This window comes from Cyanistes caeruleus, chromosome 2 (assembly GCF_971803275.1).
Source record: "Cyanistes caeruleus chromosome 2, bCyaCae1.hap1.1, whole genome shotgun sequence".
Lineage (NCBI taxonomy): Eukaryota > Metazoa > Chordata > Aves > Passeriformes > Paridae > Cyanistes > Cyanistes caeruleus.
In genome coordinates, this window is record NC_141702.1 from 12,009,897 (window position 1) to 12,026,570 (window position 16,674).

At 37.0% G+C, this 16,674-nt stretch overlaps 1 protein-coding gene across 13 annotated transcripts in view; it reads left to right on the forward strand.

Moving 5' to 3' along the window:
- The window catches only part of CYRIA (CYFIP related Rac1 interactor A), a 56,318-nt gene that overhangs the window by 19,019 nt on the left and 20,625 nt on the right, over nt 1-16,674 (forward strand). The window contains exons 1-2 of one of the 13 annotated variants that reach the window (XM_086875822.1): nt 6,133-6,227; nt 15,290-15,414. The exons of 11 other annotated variants lie outside the window; for them this stretch is intronic. In XM_086875822.1, coding sequence (XP_086731948.1) covers nt 15,410-15,414 — 5 coding nt within the window. In that variant the 5' untranslated portion in view covers nt 6,133-6,227; nt 15,290-15,409. Of the gene's footprint in view, nt 1-6,132; nt 6,228-14,537; nt 15,415-16,674 lie in introns of those variants that run through there. One more of the 13 variants, XM_023922617.2, reaches the window with a different exon arrangement.

Here is a 16,674-nt window from a genome sequence, read left to right on the forward strand (position 1 = left end):
ACAAGCCCAACACGGCAGCAGCCTGACTGGGTTTCTATCAAAGACGATTCACAGTGCCCAGGTGAAGTCAGGGCAGTCTATCAAAATAAAGGTGTTTGCTAATCATGAGGAGGTTTGTCCAAAAGAAACAAGGCCACCTGCAGAGGTGGAAGGTCTAGAGATTCGTTGCTGTAAGGTCACAAATGATGTGGAACCAGCACAGCTGAAAGACAGCGATGTTCCTGTTTCATTTCACTGGATGGGTGAACAAACCCAGGTCCAAGGGAGGAGATGGATGGGAGGGGTGGAAGGAGAGACTTAAGATGAAAGGCTGAAATCAGAGCTTTGACAATTTCTGCAGGGTAGAAAATTGCTCTCTGTGTTTTAAATTACTGATGTGAACCTGTAAGGACTGTACACACAACCACCAAAGCCATTTTGCATATTTTATTTTTAGGTTTTACTTTCCCCATTAAAAGAGCTTCCAACCTTCTATTTTGTTATAATCATATGGGAGTTGAAATAGGAATTATGTACATAACATACCTGTGACATTTTATAATAGCATTTCAACTAAAATTAATGGCCCAGGATGATCCTTTGGAGCCAGAGAGGAGAGAATCTCAAAAATGGGTGTTCAGCATGGACTTACCCACTCCCCTGGCTGGGACTGAGATGAGTTGAAGGGAGATCTTAGAGACAGGACAAGTAGAGTGAAAAGGAAAAATAAAAGGTAAAATAGTAGGAGTGGAGATGAAAACTCTTGATATGACAGAAGAAACAGGAAATGAGAAAAACAAAAAAAGAGTGAAATGAGGAAATAAGGATTGTTAAATTATGGACTATTTCATATTTATTCTGTAGAAAGTTAATACTACTACAGCATGGTTCAGTGTTTTTATTAAGTTCATTGGTAGAAAATAATAAACTGGTAGGAAATAGACCTGGTAAGAAAATGAATTAGTATAATTTTTTACCTTATATATTTTTGAAGTCCTAACTGTTGGCTGTTAGAGACCTTTTACAGATAAAACTTTTTTTCAAAATTATACCCTTTAATATGACTTCACTGAAATCTTAAAGATTGATTTTTTTCAGACTGACCAAATACAAGCTGCAGAAGCATATGAAGATTTATTTTTTTGTGTGTGTAAAAGTAAAGGTTCTGAAAATCAAATCTTAATATAAAAATCACAAGCTAGTAACAAATTCTAAATACTAATGCAGCAGAAGCAACCTTTTGTGCTCTTAGGTGTGAGCTGTTTGAGCTGTGCTGGGAACTTTACATGATAAGGGTTTAATTTCTGTCAGTGCAAAAAGGAAAATTAAATCTTGTAGGCTGTTCTTAAATTGGCCAGTATCCCTTGCAACTTTTGAAAACTGTGACATGAATTACTGCTTTAGTTCTCCAGAGTCTGAATATCTTTATCAGAATAAATAATAGTATAACTGTTTTCAGAAGTGTTTTGTGTATATACATGTATATGGTGATCTATTACTGTTGTTTTTTTAAATGACTGGGAGCAGGAGAATATGGGGTGGGAAGAGACTAAACTAGTTTTCATTTTCAATTTCCTATTTTCTAAGAATACATTGGAAAATTTCTTAATTAAATAATATCATAATAGACAGTTGGAAGATGAAATATGATGATTATATTCAGATCTTCACATGGTAAGTATGTTCTTAAAATAGTAACTACTTGACAAGAATTAGCCATAATTTTCCACCAAAAGTAGTGTGAACTGTTTAAGATGAAGTAAGCAATGCAGGGAAAAGCAAGATCAAACATTTAACCTAATCCAGACAATTAAGCTGGATGTCTGAAGTAGGTTTAACTAACTGCTTAAGGATTGATGTTGAGTGCCAGAATTAATATCTGAAGCTGAATCTCTGGAGTGAATTTGTACTTCACACACAAATGTGTTTACCTTAGGCCATGATGACTTACTAACGTCTCAGGTATCTTGATAAAATGAGGAGCACTGTGGTCGTAGAATTTCAGAATGCATTTCAGACATTTTTTAGAAAGTAATTAAAAGTTTATAAACAAGATGATAATGTTTCACACCTGTTGCTGTGCAGTTTTTGAGACTGTTTTTATCTCACAGAGCATCTTGTACAGGCGTGTTCTGTACAGTTATGAGGAGTACCACGTAATGAAGATTTTAACACAGACCTCTACTTAATTCATTGCCAGGTATTATAAATGTGTTTCAGGGAGAACTGTGAAGAAAAGTACTGTGGTAATTGTAGGGGTTGCCTTGTATTGTTGGCCAGATGTGTTTTCCCAAGAACTGGGCACACTCTCAATCTGGAATTCAGCTTTATGCCAGATTTTGGTCTGTAGTGCTAGACTGTGACTCAGAGCCTAAAATTAAAAAGCTTTTCCTGACATCCTCAAACAAGAATGGTTTTCCAGCAGGTGTTAATGATGAAGTGTCTGCTAATTTGCAGACAACTCAATGAAACTTGAAGTTTTTGAAATTAAGGGTATAATTTTTCAGAAGTATCAAAAGGCACAAACTCAGTGACTTTTTCTGAAACAAAGGCTCTAATTTTTCACCCACACGGATAAAATAAGGCCTTGTATTATCTCTTTCTTAATAAAAAAGTCTTTCAAATATATTTTTCTTCCATTAAAAAAAATTGCAAGCCCTTTTTTTCGCAATGTTCACCTTCATTAACACAACTTGCTGACTTCCTTCCTCAGCTGCAGTTCTTCCTACACTCAGAGGTCAGAAAAGAGCAAGAGCAACAAGCCACACATCTGGCTGTGTCTCTTTCCAACTGGAACAAAGAAATGAGTTTTTAATCGTTTTTTTGACTTAATTGTAAACAATTTGGTTTTGGAGTCGCTGACTTGCAGCAAATGTTTGTCGTAGGCGGATGTAGGGAAAAAGGACTATGTCCTAATGCAATTCCTCTGTGGCCAGCAAGGAGAAAAAAATCACTTAAAAAAAAAAAGGAATGTCTTACTCCTTGTAGCACTGAAGTATGCTGAGAATTTTGAGTGCATATATAGGATATTTCACAAGCTTAAAATGTATGTTTTGATGGGGCGGAGAGACAGAAGTACTTGCTCATTTAATTTTTCTGTGATCTTGTATACAGTAATACTGATTTTTCTACCCCCTTTATTTTCATGAGCTGTTTATGTATAAACAAACTGACAGTGATAAGAGACTAGGGACAAACAATAGGAATAGGGGAAAACTATTTTAAAATTAGAGTTCTGATCTAATACTTTCCTCTGGTATTTATATTGTCCCCTAAAGGCATTTTTTCCTGTAAACAATTGTCAGAACCCTATATTTACAGTCATTTACCCTTAATTAATATTTTGAAAATAAATCCTTCAATAATAAGTGAAGTGTAGTAGTTTTCTTACATTTCCAGTTGTCTTTTGTATTTTATGCTCTCTAGAATTGGGTAGCATCAGTATGTCTAAATTAATAGAATTAATTTTCATTTTAAGTGTTTTATGTAAAGGAAACATTTGGTGTGACTTCTATACTTTTACACTTCACAACAGGCTTGTTGATTTACAGCACTACTGAAACCCCAACTACTTTTAAAATACATTGCTGTAGTTTTGTGTGTCTTAATTTGAACTCACATTGCTCCCATATTTTGGTTGCTTTGTTTAATAGGTTTGTCATGATGGTTTTATTTCTAATCTGACCATCCTGCTAAATATTTCCAAGTGTCTTGATCTGAAAAGTAAATTGATAATGCTGTTTGGAATGATGCCAAAGCTTACGACAAAATTGAATAAAATGAATCATTCAAAGGAAATGTTTTCAGTCAGTTTATTTGTAGGAGGTGAAGTGTTCTGTATTACAATTATTTTTTGTCAAAATTAGGTGTTTGGGTTGCTAATGCCACTTAGTGGATATCTGCCATAACTGCAGCCTGTACCAAAGCCAAATCAGGTGCCACACAGCTCTCTTGATCTGTATATTGGAGTTTTCCTCCTGCCTAGAATGTGTTGACTATAGCATGTTGTCAAGAAACCTAATTATCAGGTGCATTTTAAGAAGTTTATTGTAGCTAGTTCAGATTTTTATTAAATTTATTAAAATGTAGGAATTATTTATCACAGAATTTTGTACTTAGAGGAAAATAAGGATTTTATTTGAATATTTAATTTGTCTTCAAACATCAAACAACAGTCTTGGTCACTTTGCACTGATTCTTTAGGTTAATTAAGTACTAATTGATAGTAAGGTGATAGTTTTGGTGGTTTAGGCAATACTTTGCTTTAGCCCTTTTGGTTGGTGACTGGGCAAACACTGACCTGGAACAAGCTAATAGTTTAAGAACTGAATTGAAGAAAGTAGTGAGTGCCTTTTGCTTGGTGTATCCAAAATGGGAATGGGATAGGCCCTGCTGTAAATGGACTTTTTCAGATTCAAATAACTGGTGAGAGCAGGTGCTGATAATGCCAAGGTTGGGTGTTTGATCCCTGCATGGGCCCATTCACTTCAGGGTTAGATTCAATGATCCTCATGCGTCTCTTCCAACTCCAAATATTCCTTGATTCTGTAATTCTCCTTTGGAAGATCAGAAAGGTCAACTAGACACTAAATGTCTGTTCTGCCACTTTCATTGAAAGTTAGCATTTCCCGAATATATTTTTTTAATAGAGATTATTTTTTTGCTAAGTAGTTTGGATAGTAGCATTAATAATTTGGTGTATTTGATGTCTTTATCAAATACATTTAATATATATATATATATAACATATATTTTTAATACATATATATTAATTTTTTTCTAATATTAGCATTTCAAAAAAATCTATACAAAAAGAATGCCATGCTTTTTGCAACTTAAAGGCTTCTTTTTATGGAAAAGATCTTTTTCACTTTTGAAATGTGTATTGATTTAGGTTTTTCAATTTTTTTTTAGCCTGTGAACTCTGTTCTTTAAACTTTTTTTTTTACTTCAGTAAGTTTCCATTATTTTCCATCAACCCTGATAATCTTCAATCACTGTGTATTTTCTACCTCATCTCTCAGGCTTTTCTGAAGTTTTCATTTATGCTGTTTTTATTAGTAAATCAGTTGAATAATTTGCAACTAAAATTATAATTGGCACAGAGGAAAATAACCCAAAATTTAGTTTCCAGATATGTTTTAGTGCTGTATTACAGGCTGATAAATTAACGATGAAGATTGAAAGACAATATCAAAGACTTTTGGTGATGTGAATAACAATATTTTTTAGAAACTTTCTTCTCTTCCATTGGTTTACAATGAAATTTTAAAGTGTTTAATATTTTGGCTTTGTTACAGTTATAATAATTTAAGTTTTTCAACAAAGTTTTAAAATATTTTTACATTTCCTATTTAAATAGTTGTTTATAATTTGAAATTTTCTCAAAAATTTATGGATGGTGCGTTTTCAAGGATGTATTTAGTCTAGATGTGACTTCTGTCACCTCTAAGTGTGATGGTAAGGTAGTTACAAGTGAAAATGAAAAAAGGTTATGCAAAAGTAAAATTTTAAATGTCTCTCTAAACCTAAATATAATGTATTTTGTATAGTTCCTAGCTCTAGAAGGCATGATTTGCCTTTGAAATGGGATTCAGCAAAGGCAGTAAGAAAGTCCTGGATGTGACTGCTTCCTTCCATTTTTGGTAGCAGGTAACTGGCATTTTAAAATTAGAGATCTTACCCTGTCTATCTCTTTTAGTCAGATTACAAAACCATTTTTTCATTCTCAACTTCTAGGCTGCTTCTTGAATTCAAAAGAAACTATGTTAATCCAGACTTCTTGAAAAAGAGTAAATAAGAGGAGTGTTTCTGTAGAGATTGGAGTGGTGCCAGAGCTGATGTGGCACATGGCAGATGCTTGGTGGGGATGCCCTGCCGAGGACCCTCACCAGCCTCGGGATCTCACTGTGCTCATGAGCATCCCCCATGTGCTCTTCCCTTGAGTGGAAATGACACTTCTGATGATTGCAGATGCAGTCACAGTTACTTTCAAGCTAAATTCTGAGTTTCAGCAGGAGGAAAGTGAAAGCGATATGATTTGGTTTCTAATATTGGCATCATGTGGTTATTACAATGTAGTCTGGATTAGTTTGGGTTTTGTTGAAGCTGTAAGAGTAGAGGAGAAGGCCGTGCACTGGAGCTGGAGCCCACGCAGACCTGCTGGCTGATGGCGAACAGGGAGGTTGTTGCTGTTGGGCTGATTTCAACTGGTGTGAGGGCTCCACGGCCTTTATTTAGATGGGAAGGTGAGCTATGGAGGCAGTCGAGAACTGGTGCACCTCATTTGTAAGGGAAGGAAGGCTGAGGGAGCTGGGGCTGTTTAACGTGGAGAGAAGTGAGAGTAGACCCAAGCAATGTGTGTATAAGGGAGGGTGTTAAGAGGACGGAGCGGGCTCTGCTCCGTGGTGCCCAGCAGTGGGAGAAGGGACAGTGGGTAGAAATGGATGCACGGGAAGTTCCACCCGAACGTGAGGAAGAACTTCCCTGTGCGGGAGCAGATCGCCCTGAGGGGCTGTGGATCTCCCGGGGAGGCGATGGATCTCCCTGAGGGGCTGTGGGTCGTCTGGGGAGGGTGTGGATCGCCCTGTGGGGTTGTGGATCGCCCTGTGGGGTGTGGATCGCCCTGTGGGGTGTGGATCGCCCTGTGGGGTGTGGATCGCCCTGTGGGGTGTGGATCGCCCTGTGGGGTTGTGGATGGCCCGGAGGGGCTGTGGATGGCCTGGAGGGGCTGTGGGATGGCCCGGAGGGGCTGTGGGATGGCCCGGAGGGGTTGTGGATGGCCCGGAGGGGCTGTGGGATGGCCTGGAGGGGCTGTGGGATGGCCTGGAGGGGCTGTGGATCGCCCGGAGGGACTGCGGATCGCCCAGAAGGGCTGTGGATTGATCTCCCTCGCTGGAGCTGTTCCAAGGCCTGGGGCGGTGCGGTGGCGGCTGTGCGGCAGCAGGGGGCGCTCCCACGCTTCCCGTCCGCGCGCTCCGCTTTCCATGGCTAATGGCAATGGATAATGGCTAATGAATAATGAGCCTCGCGGGCCTGTGCGCCTCCCAGGGCGGGTCTGGGACCAGCTGCTGTCCGCACTGGTCAGCCAGCAGTACATACATACATACATACATACATACATACATACATACATACATACATACATACATACATACAGGAAAGAGGGAGTAGGGTATAAAGTAACTACCGTGCATCAGTTTTATTGTCTTAATAAAAAGTTATTGTGCAGATTTCATTACTATACTAGGAATGGCTTCCAGGAGTGATTGGAATTAATTACTGCAGAGCCTGCCAGGGTCAGTACAGGCTTTCAATTTTCATTTGCACTTACAAGAAATCTAATTTTTAATTAAAAGGATGGTTTTAATTCTGCACCATCCATAGTAATCCTTCCCTGTTTGTCATTTTAGGCAAATGACAGGATTGTTAATATACCCAAAAAAGTTGCAATGGTTTAAGCAGCTCATGTTGAGTTGGCAAACAAGGCTTGTTTGCTAATCAGTGTAAGTAAAACACATTATTTGAAAATAGATTTACTGGGGAATGTGCTTCTTAAAGTATTAGGCACAATGCAAAATTAAGAATCTCTTTGTGTTTGCATCATTAAGAGGGCTAATGTGCTTGTCTATGAACACAATTTTCAAGGCAGTCTCTTTTGCAGAAAAATACCCATTCTGCCCTGTATGCCTTAACGAATTGAGTCTTTAATTGGAAAGTATGTGCACTAACAAAATAATATCAGCAGGATTAAAAAAAATTATATGGAATTAATTAAGAAAAAGGAATTTTATTGAAATGTATACTTTCCAGTAACTCCTGCATACTTACAGGTTAGACTAGTGTTTTGGAAAAAACCTTTCAGTGTTCAGTATTCAGCGTCCTCATCCTTTAACTTGACTGTGAGAGCAGTCATTGAAAAATTCCACAGTTTAGCAATTTTCTGATCTACCTTATGTTTAATTTATAGTCGAGTATAATGATTAAATTTTTCCTCAGTCTTTCTGCTTACCAGTCTATCTACATATATGGGATTGACTTGGCTTTATCATTGAGTGGAATAATTTACATTTGTATTTATGGAATGTCTTCTGGAAAGTATCTCCAGTTTATTAAAATATTTTGAATTATGATCCCATTTTCCAGAATATTTTAATTCCCTTCTAACTTAGTGCATATTTTAAAAAGTGCATGTTGCTAATTAAAAGTATTGAACAAAACCAAATCTATACAACAGATACTGTTTAAAAATACCATCATCTTTTTATTTTTCTTGGGTTTTTTTGTTGTTTTTTTTTGCCAGTAAACTGCTGACAGCTGCTTTTTCACATTTTCAGTGTTCTGAAAAATTTATGGTAGTAAATAACATTTTCTCTTTTTTTATCTCTAGTGCTTTGCCAAAGCTCCGTCTATATATTTCTTCAATTCCATCCTATGCTTATACAGGTGTATTGGTTTCTGAGCCTCCATTTTGCCTCTCTTGTCCATCAGAATAACCTGTTGGGTATTTTCTTTTCTGCAAAGTTTCCTGCACTCCCTTATCCCTTAAATCAACTTTCCAAGAGACCTATCCTTCCAGGTACCTGAGATTACTGAAACTGCTTGTGTGAAATCAGTTTAATTTGCTGTTTTCTCCTTGTTTAGTGACCTCCTCTCTTTCTAATTTCTCCTGTTACCATCCTTATATTCAGTTAATTCTCCCCATAACTACCACAAAAGTCAATAATAGCCTCTAGAAGAGGCATTTATTACTCCAGAAACCTGTAGAGATATATGATTAATTAATCCTGAAGCTTCTTGCCCCATTCTGTTACTCATACACCTCCACACTTCAACAGAACCTTCTTAAATACTTCCCTTGGTTAAGTGGTCTCTCAGTTTGATGTTTTAGGGTGTTACCTGTTGTTTCTTTTTTTATTTTCCTCATCTCACTCAGATGCACATTGAAGTTTTTGTTTACCTTTTTCTGAAATTTTAAATACATTTTAAAAGTATACATTATCCTCCAGTTTATTTACAGTGGGTTTTGATTTTTTATTTTTCTAGTGGAATTCTTGCTGTTTCCATCAGCAGCCTGGTAATAGGTCAGCAAGTTTTCTTATTTTTGTAATGGGATGTTAAATAAGACTACTATGACAAATTTTTAAACTAAAAGCAGCATAAATATAAATTCAAATAAATATAAATTCATAGCAAGATACACATTTCATCTTTAATGCCTCAAATCTTAAGCTATTGGTAAATATTGCCAGCCATAGCTGTCTTAATTCCACTAATGTCAATATCTTTGATTGAATTAATTGTTTAGTATTTTAAGATGTTCTTTAACATATCTTCCCTTTCCTAGGAAACCATACTTGTAAAGACTGTTTCTGATCCATCTTACAGATTATTACCCTCCCATAAATACCCTACACATAAATACAAAGTGGCAAAAAGCATTATATCCTACATATTGACACATTCAGAGCAGTTCACTAGGAAATATGCACTGAGAAATCCAGTCCCTGTAGGGTTTATGTTTGACTTACTGAGATTAGATGTGCTGTTTTGGCATTTATGTATTAAAAGGAGAAGTAAAATAGAAGAAAGCTAGCATGCTAGACTTACTTCTGTTATCAACTGGTACAAGAAATAACTGGAAAATAAAATCACTCTGAGGAAAGCAAACAAGAGTTGCCCAGAGAACTAGAACATGATGGTTTTCATTTTGTTTTTCAGACACTTGCCTTGGATTTTCTTTCCATATATTAAAAATACTCTCTGTGCCATAGTCAGAAGACTGAATGATCAGCAGTCATGTACAGCCGGAAAGGACCAGGAACATTTTTTTTTTCTGTTTCTGATTTTTCACCCTAAAGTCCTGATTCTGATTCTTATCTGATCTAGTGTAGATTTTTCACTCATTATATTCACAAATATTGAAACCAGATACCTTCTCAAATGTCCAAATCATTACATTTCCAAAACTGTGTTCTAAGATGGCTTATTTCTTTTCTCACTATGAATTTGGTGAGAGATAAGGACAAGAAAAATTTTGAGAGGAAGATGATGGTGTGGCTCTCTTACAAGATTTTGGAGGAACTGAGTCAAACTCCACTTGGAACAAAATACATTTGTATTCAGTTTTACTCTGAAGGAAGAAACACTCAAACTAGCCAAACCTGTCCTGTATCTTTTAAAGGTGTCTCCCTGCTGTGAAAATTGATGGAGGCTCCGTTTGTTGTGTACAGAGGAATTGTGTCCCTGGTTTGTGTAAAGCATCTGTGTAGACAGTGCCATATTCAGACGAGGTTACTCTAATTCCTCTGCGCTCAGGGAGAAGGATCAAAGTGCAACAGTGCTTTCTTAAATTCAAATATAATTTTACTCTAATTACTTAATTGGATTCCATTCTACATTTTTGGTAGTGTTTTTTTGTTTGTCTGGTTTGTGTTTTGTTTTTTATTATGACCAGATATCAAAATCCAGATATTTTGGTTGCCTGGTTTTCTTTCTTTCATGATGGCTGCTCTGACATTATATACTTTGAAAATATAAAGGAGTTCTGTTCAAAGTAAATTCAGGTGTGAGGGTTGGCATATAGAAAAATCCCCCTGCTGGATAAGTTTTAGGTTCATCTAAGGTAATTTTTTTCTTTTTTTACCTTTTAATTTCAGAGAAACCACAAGCCAAGCTCTGTAATCCTTGGGGCTAAAAATACTAATGTTGGCCAACTCTTTAAACATTTTATGATTACTGAAAAACATATTTGTCATTACAACCCATTTATTAATTCCCTTTGACTTGCATCACCTTCTTTGTAGATTTTAATTGTGTCCTGCAATCAGCATATCAGTGAACAGCAAAACCTCTTGGCTGGACGTGTTCCTTAACTAGGATTTTTAACAAAATGATTGTTCAAAGAGGGAATGATTCTTTTATCTTGAGTTGCTTTCACCTTGTGCAACTTTCTTCTCTTACTCTACTTTTTACTTTTCTATTGCTGTTTTCTGGCTTTGGGTTTTGTTGGGTTTTCTTTTTGTCTGCTTATACTTCACCTGCTGAAGGAGTGTGTGGCACTGATTTTTCTTTACTTGTGTATAGCTTTGCACTTTTGGTGCACTTTATGTTATTTATCTTATGAAAACCTTATAAATACAGTGTTCAGAGGCCAGCATTGGGGATAATTCCTTTTTCCAGGAAAATTAATATAGCTTGCTTTCTGAAAAGAATTTGGTTATGTTTTTATCTGTGTCTTTCTAGAGAGTACTGTACATTATCTAATATCTATGGGGGTTTGTGCAATTATCACTTCAACATAAATGTATGACTATTTGTACTTTTTGTTTAGTATTACAGTACATTTTTTAACTTACTTCTAGAATAAAGTCCATAGAGAAATAATACCATTTTTGAAAACTAACTGGATTTACAAAACTGAGACTATTAAATGTCACTTGTTATATTTTTCTTCATTGATGCACCTGCAGTTTATATGATTTAAACACTTAGCAGTAAAACAACTGAAGATAGTAATAACACCATAGCCACGCAAATAGTCTCAACTGTAAGAAAATTGAAGAGATTGTTAAAAAGAAACCTACTCTGGAATTGATGGGAAGAAATAATAGAAACATGGAATCATTTAGGTTGGAAAAGATCTCAAAGTTCATCAAGTCCAGCTCTTGACCTGATCCTGCCAGATCCATGTCCCTAAACACAACATCTACAAGTCTTCTAACTACCTCCCAAGATGGTAACTCACCCACTTCCCCTGGCAGCTTGTGCCAGCGCTCGATGGCCCTCTCAGAAAAGAAATTTTTCCTAATATCCAATCTAAACCTCCCTGGTGCAACTTGAGGCCATTTCCGCTTGTCTTACTGCTCATTAGCACTTCCTGTGGCCCTGCTGGCCACTCCATTGCTGATACAGGCCAGGTGCCACTGGCCTTCTTGACCACTTGGGCACTCCTGCCTCACCTTCAGCTGCTGTTGACCAGCACCCCCAGCTCCTTTTGCTCTTGGCCACTTTGCAGCCACTCTTCCCCAACCTGTAGCACTGCAGGGGTTGTTGTGACCCAAGGGCAGGACCCAGCACTTGGCCTTGTTGACCCTCACACAACTGGCCTCAGCATCAGTCCAGCCTGTCCAGATCCCTCTGCAGAGCCTTCCTGCCCTCCAGCAGGTCAGCACTCCTGCCCAACTTGGTGTCATCTGGGAACTGAATGAGAATGGAATCGATCACAGAATTGTTTAGGTTGGAAAAGAGCTCTGAGATTATTGAGTCCAACCTTTGATTGTATACCATCATTCCAACTAGAGCATGGCACTAAGTTTCATGTCCAGTTGTTTCTTGAACACTTCTGGGGTGGTGACTCCACCACCTCTCTGGCCAGTCTGTTCCTGTGTTTAACCACTCTTACCATGAATAAGTCCTTCCTGGTGTCCAACCTGAGTGCAGCTTGAGACCATGTCCTCTCATTCTAGTGCCAGTTGCCTGGGAGAAGACTGGCCCCACCTGGCGACAGCCTCCATTCAGGTGGTTGTCTCCCCTGAAGCCTCCTTTTCTCCAGGACAAACATCCCAGGCTCTCTCAGCTGCTCCTCAACAGATTTGTGCCCCAGACTCTGCCCCAGGTCCATTCTCTGGACACGCTCCAGCCCCTCAATGCCTTTCTTGTAGTGAGGGGCTCAGAACTGGACACAACACTTGAGCTGTGGCCTCACAGCTACAACTCACCTTGTCCAGATCACTGGTGAATGTATTAACTGGGACTGACCCCAGTACTGAGCCCTGGGGAACACCACTGGTGTCCAGTCAGTTTGGATCTAACTCCATTCACCACACTTTTTTACTTTGTGCACCTGTCCAAGCCATGAGCAGCCAATTTCCCCAAGATAATTTTTTGGATCTTGCACTTCTTTGTTTCCTTACAAGCATTTCAACAAACTTTATGAGTGAGTATCTCAGTGATTTGGAATCATGCTTTTGATCTGAGAGATCTTGAGTTTGTTCAGATGCTGGTATCGTTTTGAAACTACAATTAATTATTCATACAGTAAAGTCAGTTCCAGTGCTTTAATGATGCTGATGTGCTTAGTACATTTCCCTCAGACTGTGGACTGGATGCCTCCTGTCTCTACCCACTTAGGTGTGCCACTAGAAGTTATCATTCTGAATCATCCATTGCCACTCCTGAGCTTGGGAGCCTCTGTTTCTCCTGAAACTCGCAGTGGAGCTGCTCCTGAAAACGCAGCCCTGCTTTCGTTAGGATGATCTAAATGAGGTTAAGCAGTAGGTATTTGCTGATCCAGTTCATTTTGACAAAAGCCTTTCAGACCATGTTTATGTGAGCAGACAGATTTAGGAAATATTATCTGGCAAAGGAGCACTGATGAGCTGCAAGGACTTGAGCTGGTGAATGTGTCCTTTTTCACTAACACAAGGTTTTAAAGCTTGGTCTCTCTGTTACATCTTCAGTGTACTGCAGTGCTGCTGATGGTGTTGAATTAGTACTCATTAAATTAGTCCTGTAAGAGAGGAAATCAATCAGTACTTCTCTAGCAATTTGTATTGTACTGTAGCTGTTATTTGAAAGTTTAACTCCACGCTTGAAAATTGTGTAGTTGCTTCAAACAGTGTATTAACCAAGATTTTAAAGAATTTTAAAGTGTTGAATAACATGATATTCAGTGTTCAGTTGGTAATACCCAGTTTGGGAACTCTTACTAATTTTCAAAAGCAGATTTAAGTATATAATAAATGTGTTTCAGTATACTTTCAGTATATATATATATATATGTGTGTGTGTGTAAAATCCATGACAGATTGTAGGGTTGAATTCTGATTTGTTTTAGGGGAATAGTATTTTATATATCACAATTCAAAAATAAACTGATTGTGTTAGTGGGGTAGAAGGAATTTATTTTCCTATAAAAGGTAATACCTCTAGAATGTTGAAAATAAATCCGTGAAATTTTAGGAACACAGTTTTTTGTTGGAAAACCAGCCTGTGATATTTTGTTCAAAGCTCAAGATTTAAAACATGCTACTGAATAATGGTAAATAAAATGGAAAATGCTGAATTTACCTTCCTGTTCATTGCTGGGTTATGGTTTATTTATGTCTGTGTGTTACTAATTAAATGCTGAGCATCAAAAATTAAGCAATGAGCTTTAAAATGTCAACAGTGGCTTAAAAACTATTTTTTATATGCTTATGTAGTATCTTAGGGTAATCTTTAATGGTTTGGAAAACAACAGGGAAAAGTAAAATGCAAACATCGTTGCCAACGTGTCATAAGTTTTGAAGCATAATTAAAAGTTGGAATTTTAAAGGTTTTAGGCACTAAAGATAAGCTGCTAGCATTTAGTGGTGCAGCATCAGCAATATTTTTATACATGTATTGAGTCTCAGTTCAACATTTGAACTGATTTTACAGTAAGTAAAATAAAATGCTTTCCATTTTAATGAAATATAATTTTATGCTCCTACGTTAAACCTTTATGATTGACTTCTGTCCATCAGCTGTTACTTGCATTTTTCTTGTAACCACAGTATTTATGTACACATATATACATATAGACCTGCTCAGAATGTGTGCCGTTAGTTACTTTGAAATCTCATTAAAATTAACCTGGAAGTGAATTTCAGTTCCTGAGGTTTGGAATATGCTTATTAGAGTTTTTGAGGGAAGAGCTTGAAACAGCCAAGTACTGGGAAGCAGCAGGCTATACAAAATAAAATAATTCAGTTTGGGGCAAAGATTTGTGTTTATTAGCATTTCCTTTAAGGTGAAGGTTGGCCTTTTAATTTGAAATTAAAAACTTAGTTTTGAATGATGAGTTACACTTGAAAGTTTCTTGAAACCAGATGTTGCTGGTTAAACTTAGTTTTGTTTTCTAGGAACTATAAAAAAATTATATAAAAAATAATTAAAACATGTTTACCAGCTGCCTGAAGTGTATTTTCTGGATGTTGATGCTGAATGTGGCTATTTTTGGGGTTGACGTGCTTTGAAAATAGATGTTGCAAAGCAGAGCCTTCAGGATCACTGGAAAACGCTGCCTGCATAAACACGTGTGTATATAAGTTTGTGGTAGGCTTCTGTTCTATTCTTGTGACCTGAATAGCTGGATCAGTTTCTACACAGGGATTGAAGGAGGGGGAATAAAGTGAAAAACAAGCTAGGAAATGTAACAAAAGTTCCGGAAAAGTACTCAGAAATCTCCCAAGCTGAGATGTGCTGTACTTGTTTAAGAAGGATCAGAGGCAGAGCTTGGGCACATGATCTCAAGCTACTCAATGCAAATGAGAGAGCGTATCCTTAGGTTTTTGGCACAAGGGGCTCCTCACTGTTCGAAGCATGCTATCAGCTAAACCAGTTCTGGATGCAGTGCAAGCTTTGGCAGCAGAAGAAATGCTTGGGTACTCTCTGAAGATTGAAGGCGATGAGGTAAGATACAGCTTTAAAAGAGTTGAAAGTCAGTCCAAGCTGAGTCAGTCATTTCGATTGTGATAGTATTACATAATATAATTTTTTTCCTTCAAGGTTATGAAAAGGAAAATAAGTGTGTATTTTACTGTGTTTCTTCTAGCTGATACTGATAAAATGTATTATATCAGTGTGATGAAAATATTAAATTATTGAAGATACAAGTTTTAACACTATACAATCTATTTTTCTCTGTTTGCATGTTTTTCCCCTTTCTAGGCTAATCAGAAAGCCAAACTCGGTTTATAAGGTGCTGATCTTGTTCTGAAAGTAAAAGTGTAAATATTTTTCCTGCATGTAATGAATGTAACTTTATGAATAATGGAAAATGTTTCTTTGTGTTTCAATTTTGTATATGCAAGATGTTGCTAATTACAAAGGGCTTGACAGTCTGCTCACTGGATTTGTTCTGGAGAGAAAATTTTGAAGAAGTATTTAATGCAAAACAAAGCCATTTATTTAACAAAAGCCTTGCTTACATGAAACTGCATATTCTGAACAGATTTTTGATTAAATTTTTATCATTTTATGGTATTATTATGGCTGCTTTGAAATCTCCAAGCTTGACATTACATTCCTAGGTTTTTGTGATGTAGAAATACATCCTTTATATGCACATAGAAATTAGGGTTGATGATACTTTTCCTACTGTAATGCTTGTGGGAAAACTTGAAAAAAGCTTTGTCTCCTCATGTGGAGTATCAGCTATGTACATGGTTAGAATAATTTTTTGTGGTCTGATTTTTTAAGTGGGAAAAGAGTTAAACTGAATCACAGATGAACATCATATGTGAGCCCCAAGAGCCGTGGTTTACAGTAATGAGAATATTTCTTTTTGAGGCAAAAACCAGTTTTCAATCTGTGTTTTAAATCTAAAATTACATTTTTCTACATCCCTCCAGGCAGATCTCTTTATCCTGATATGTGCTTTTCATGGTTTAATTTTTCTGTCTTCTGAGAAAAAGTTTGACCAAGAAAGCTCTACTTTCACACAGTTTTGGCATAACTTATTTTCCTAAACACTGTACTGGCAAAAAAACCTTTCTTAAAATCTTTTTCCTTTTTATGTTCCTTAGAAACTTGCTTTTTTGAGAGCTGGTCACTTTTCCTTTTGGGAGTTGTTTATGACTTGAAATGCAAAGAATTCCAATATGATAAAAGATAGGAATAACAGATAAAAAGATAGCATTCAAACTTCCCCTTTTTTACTCTCTTTTTTTT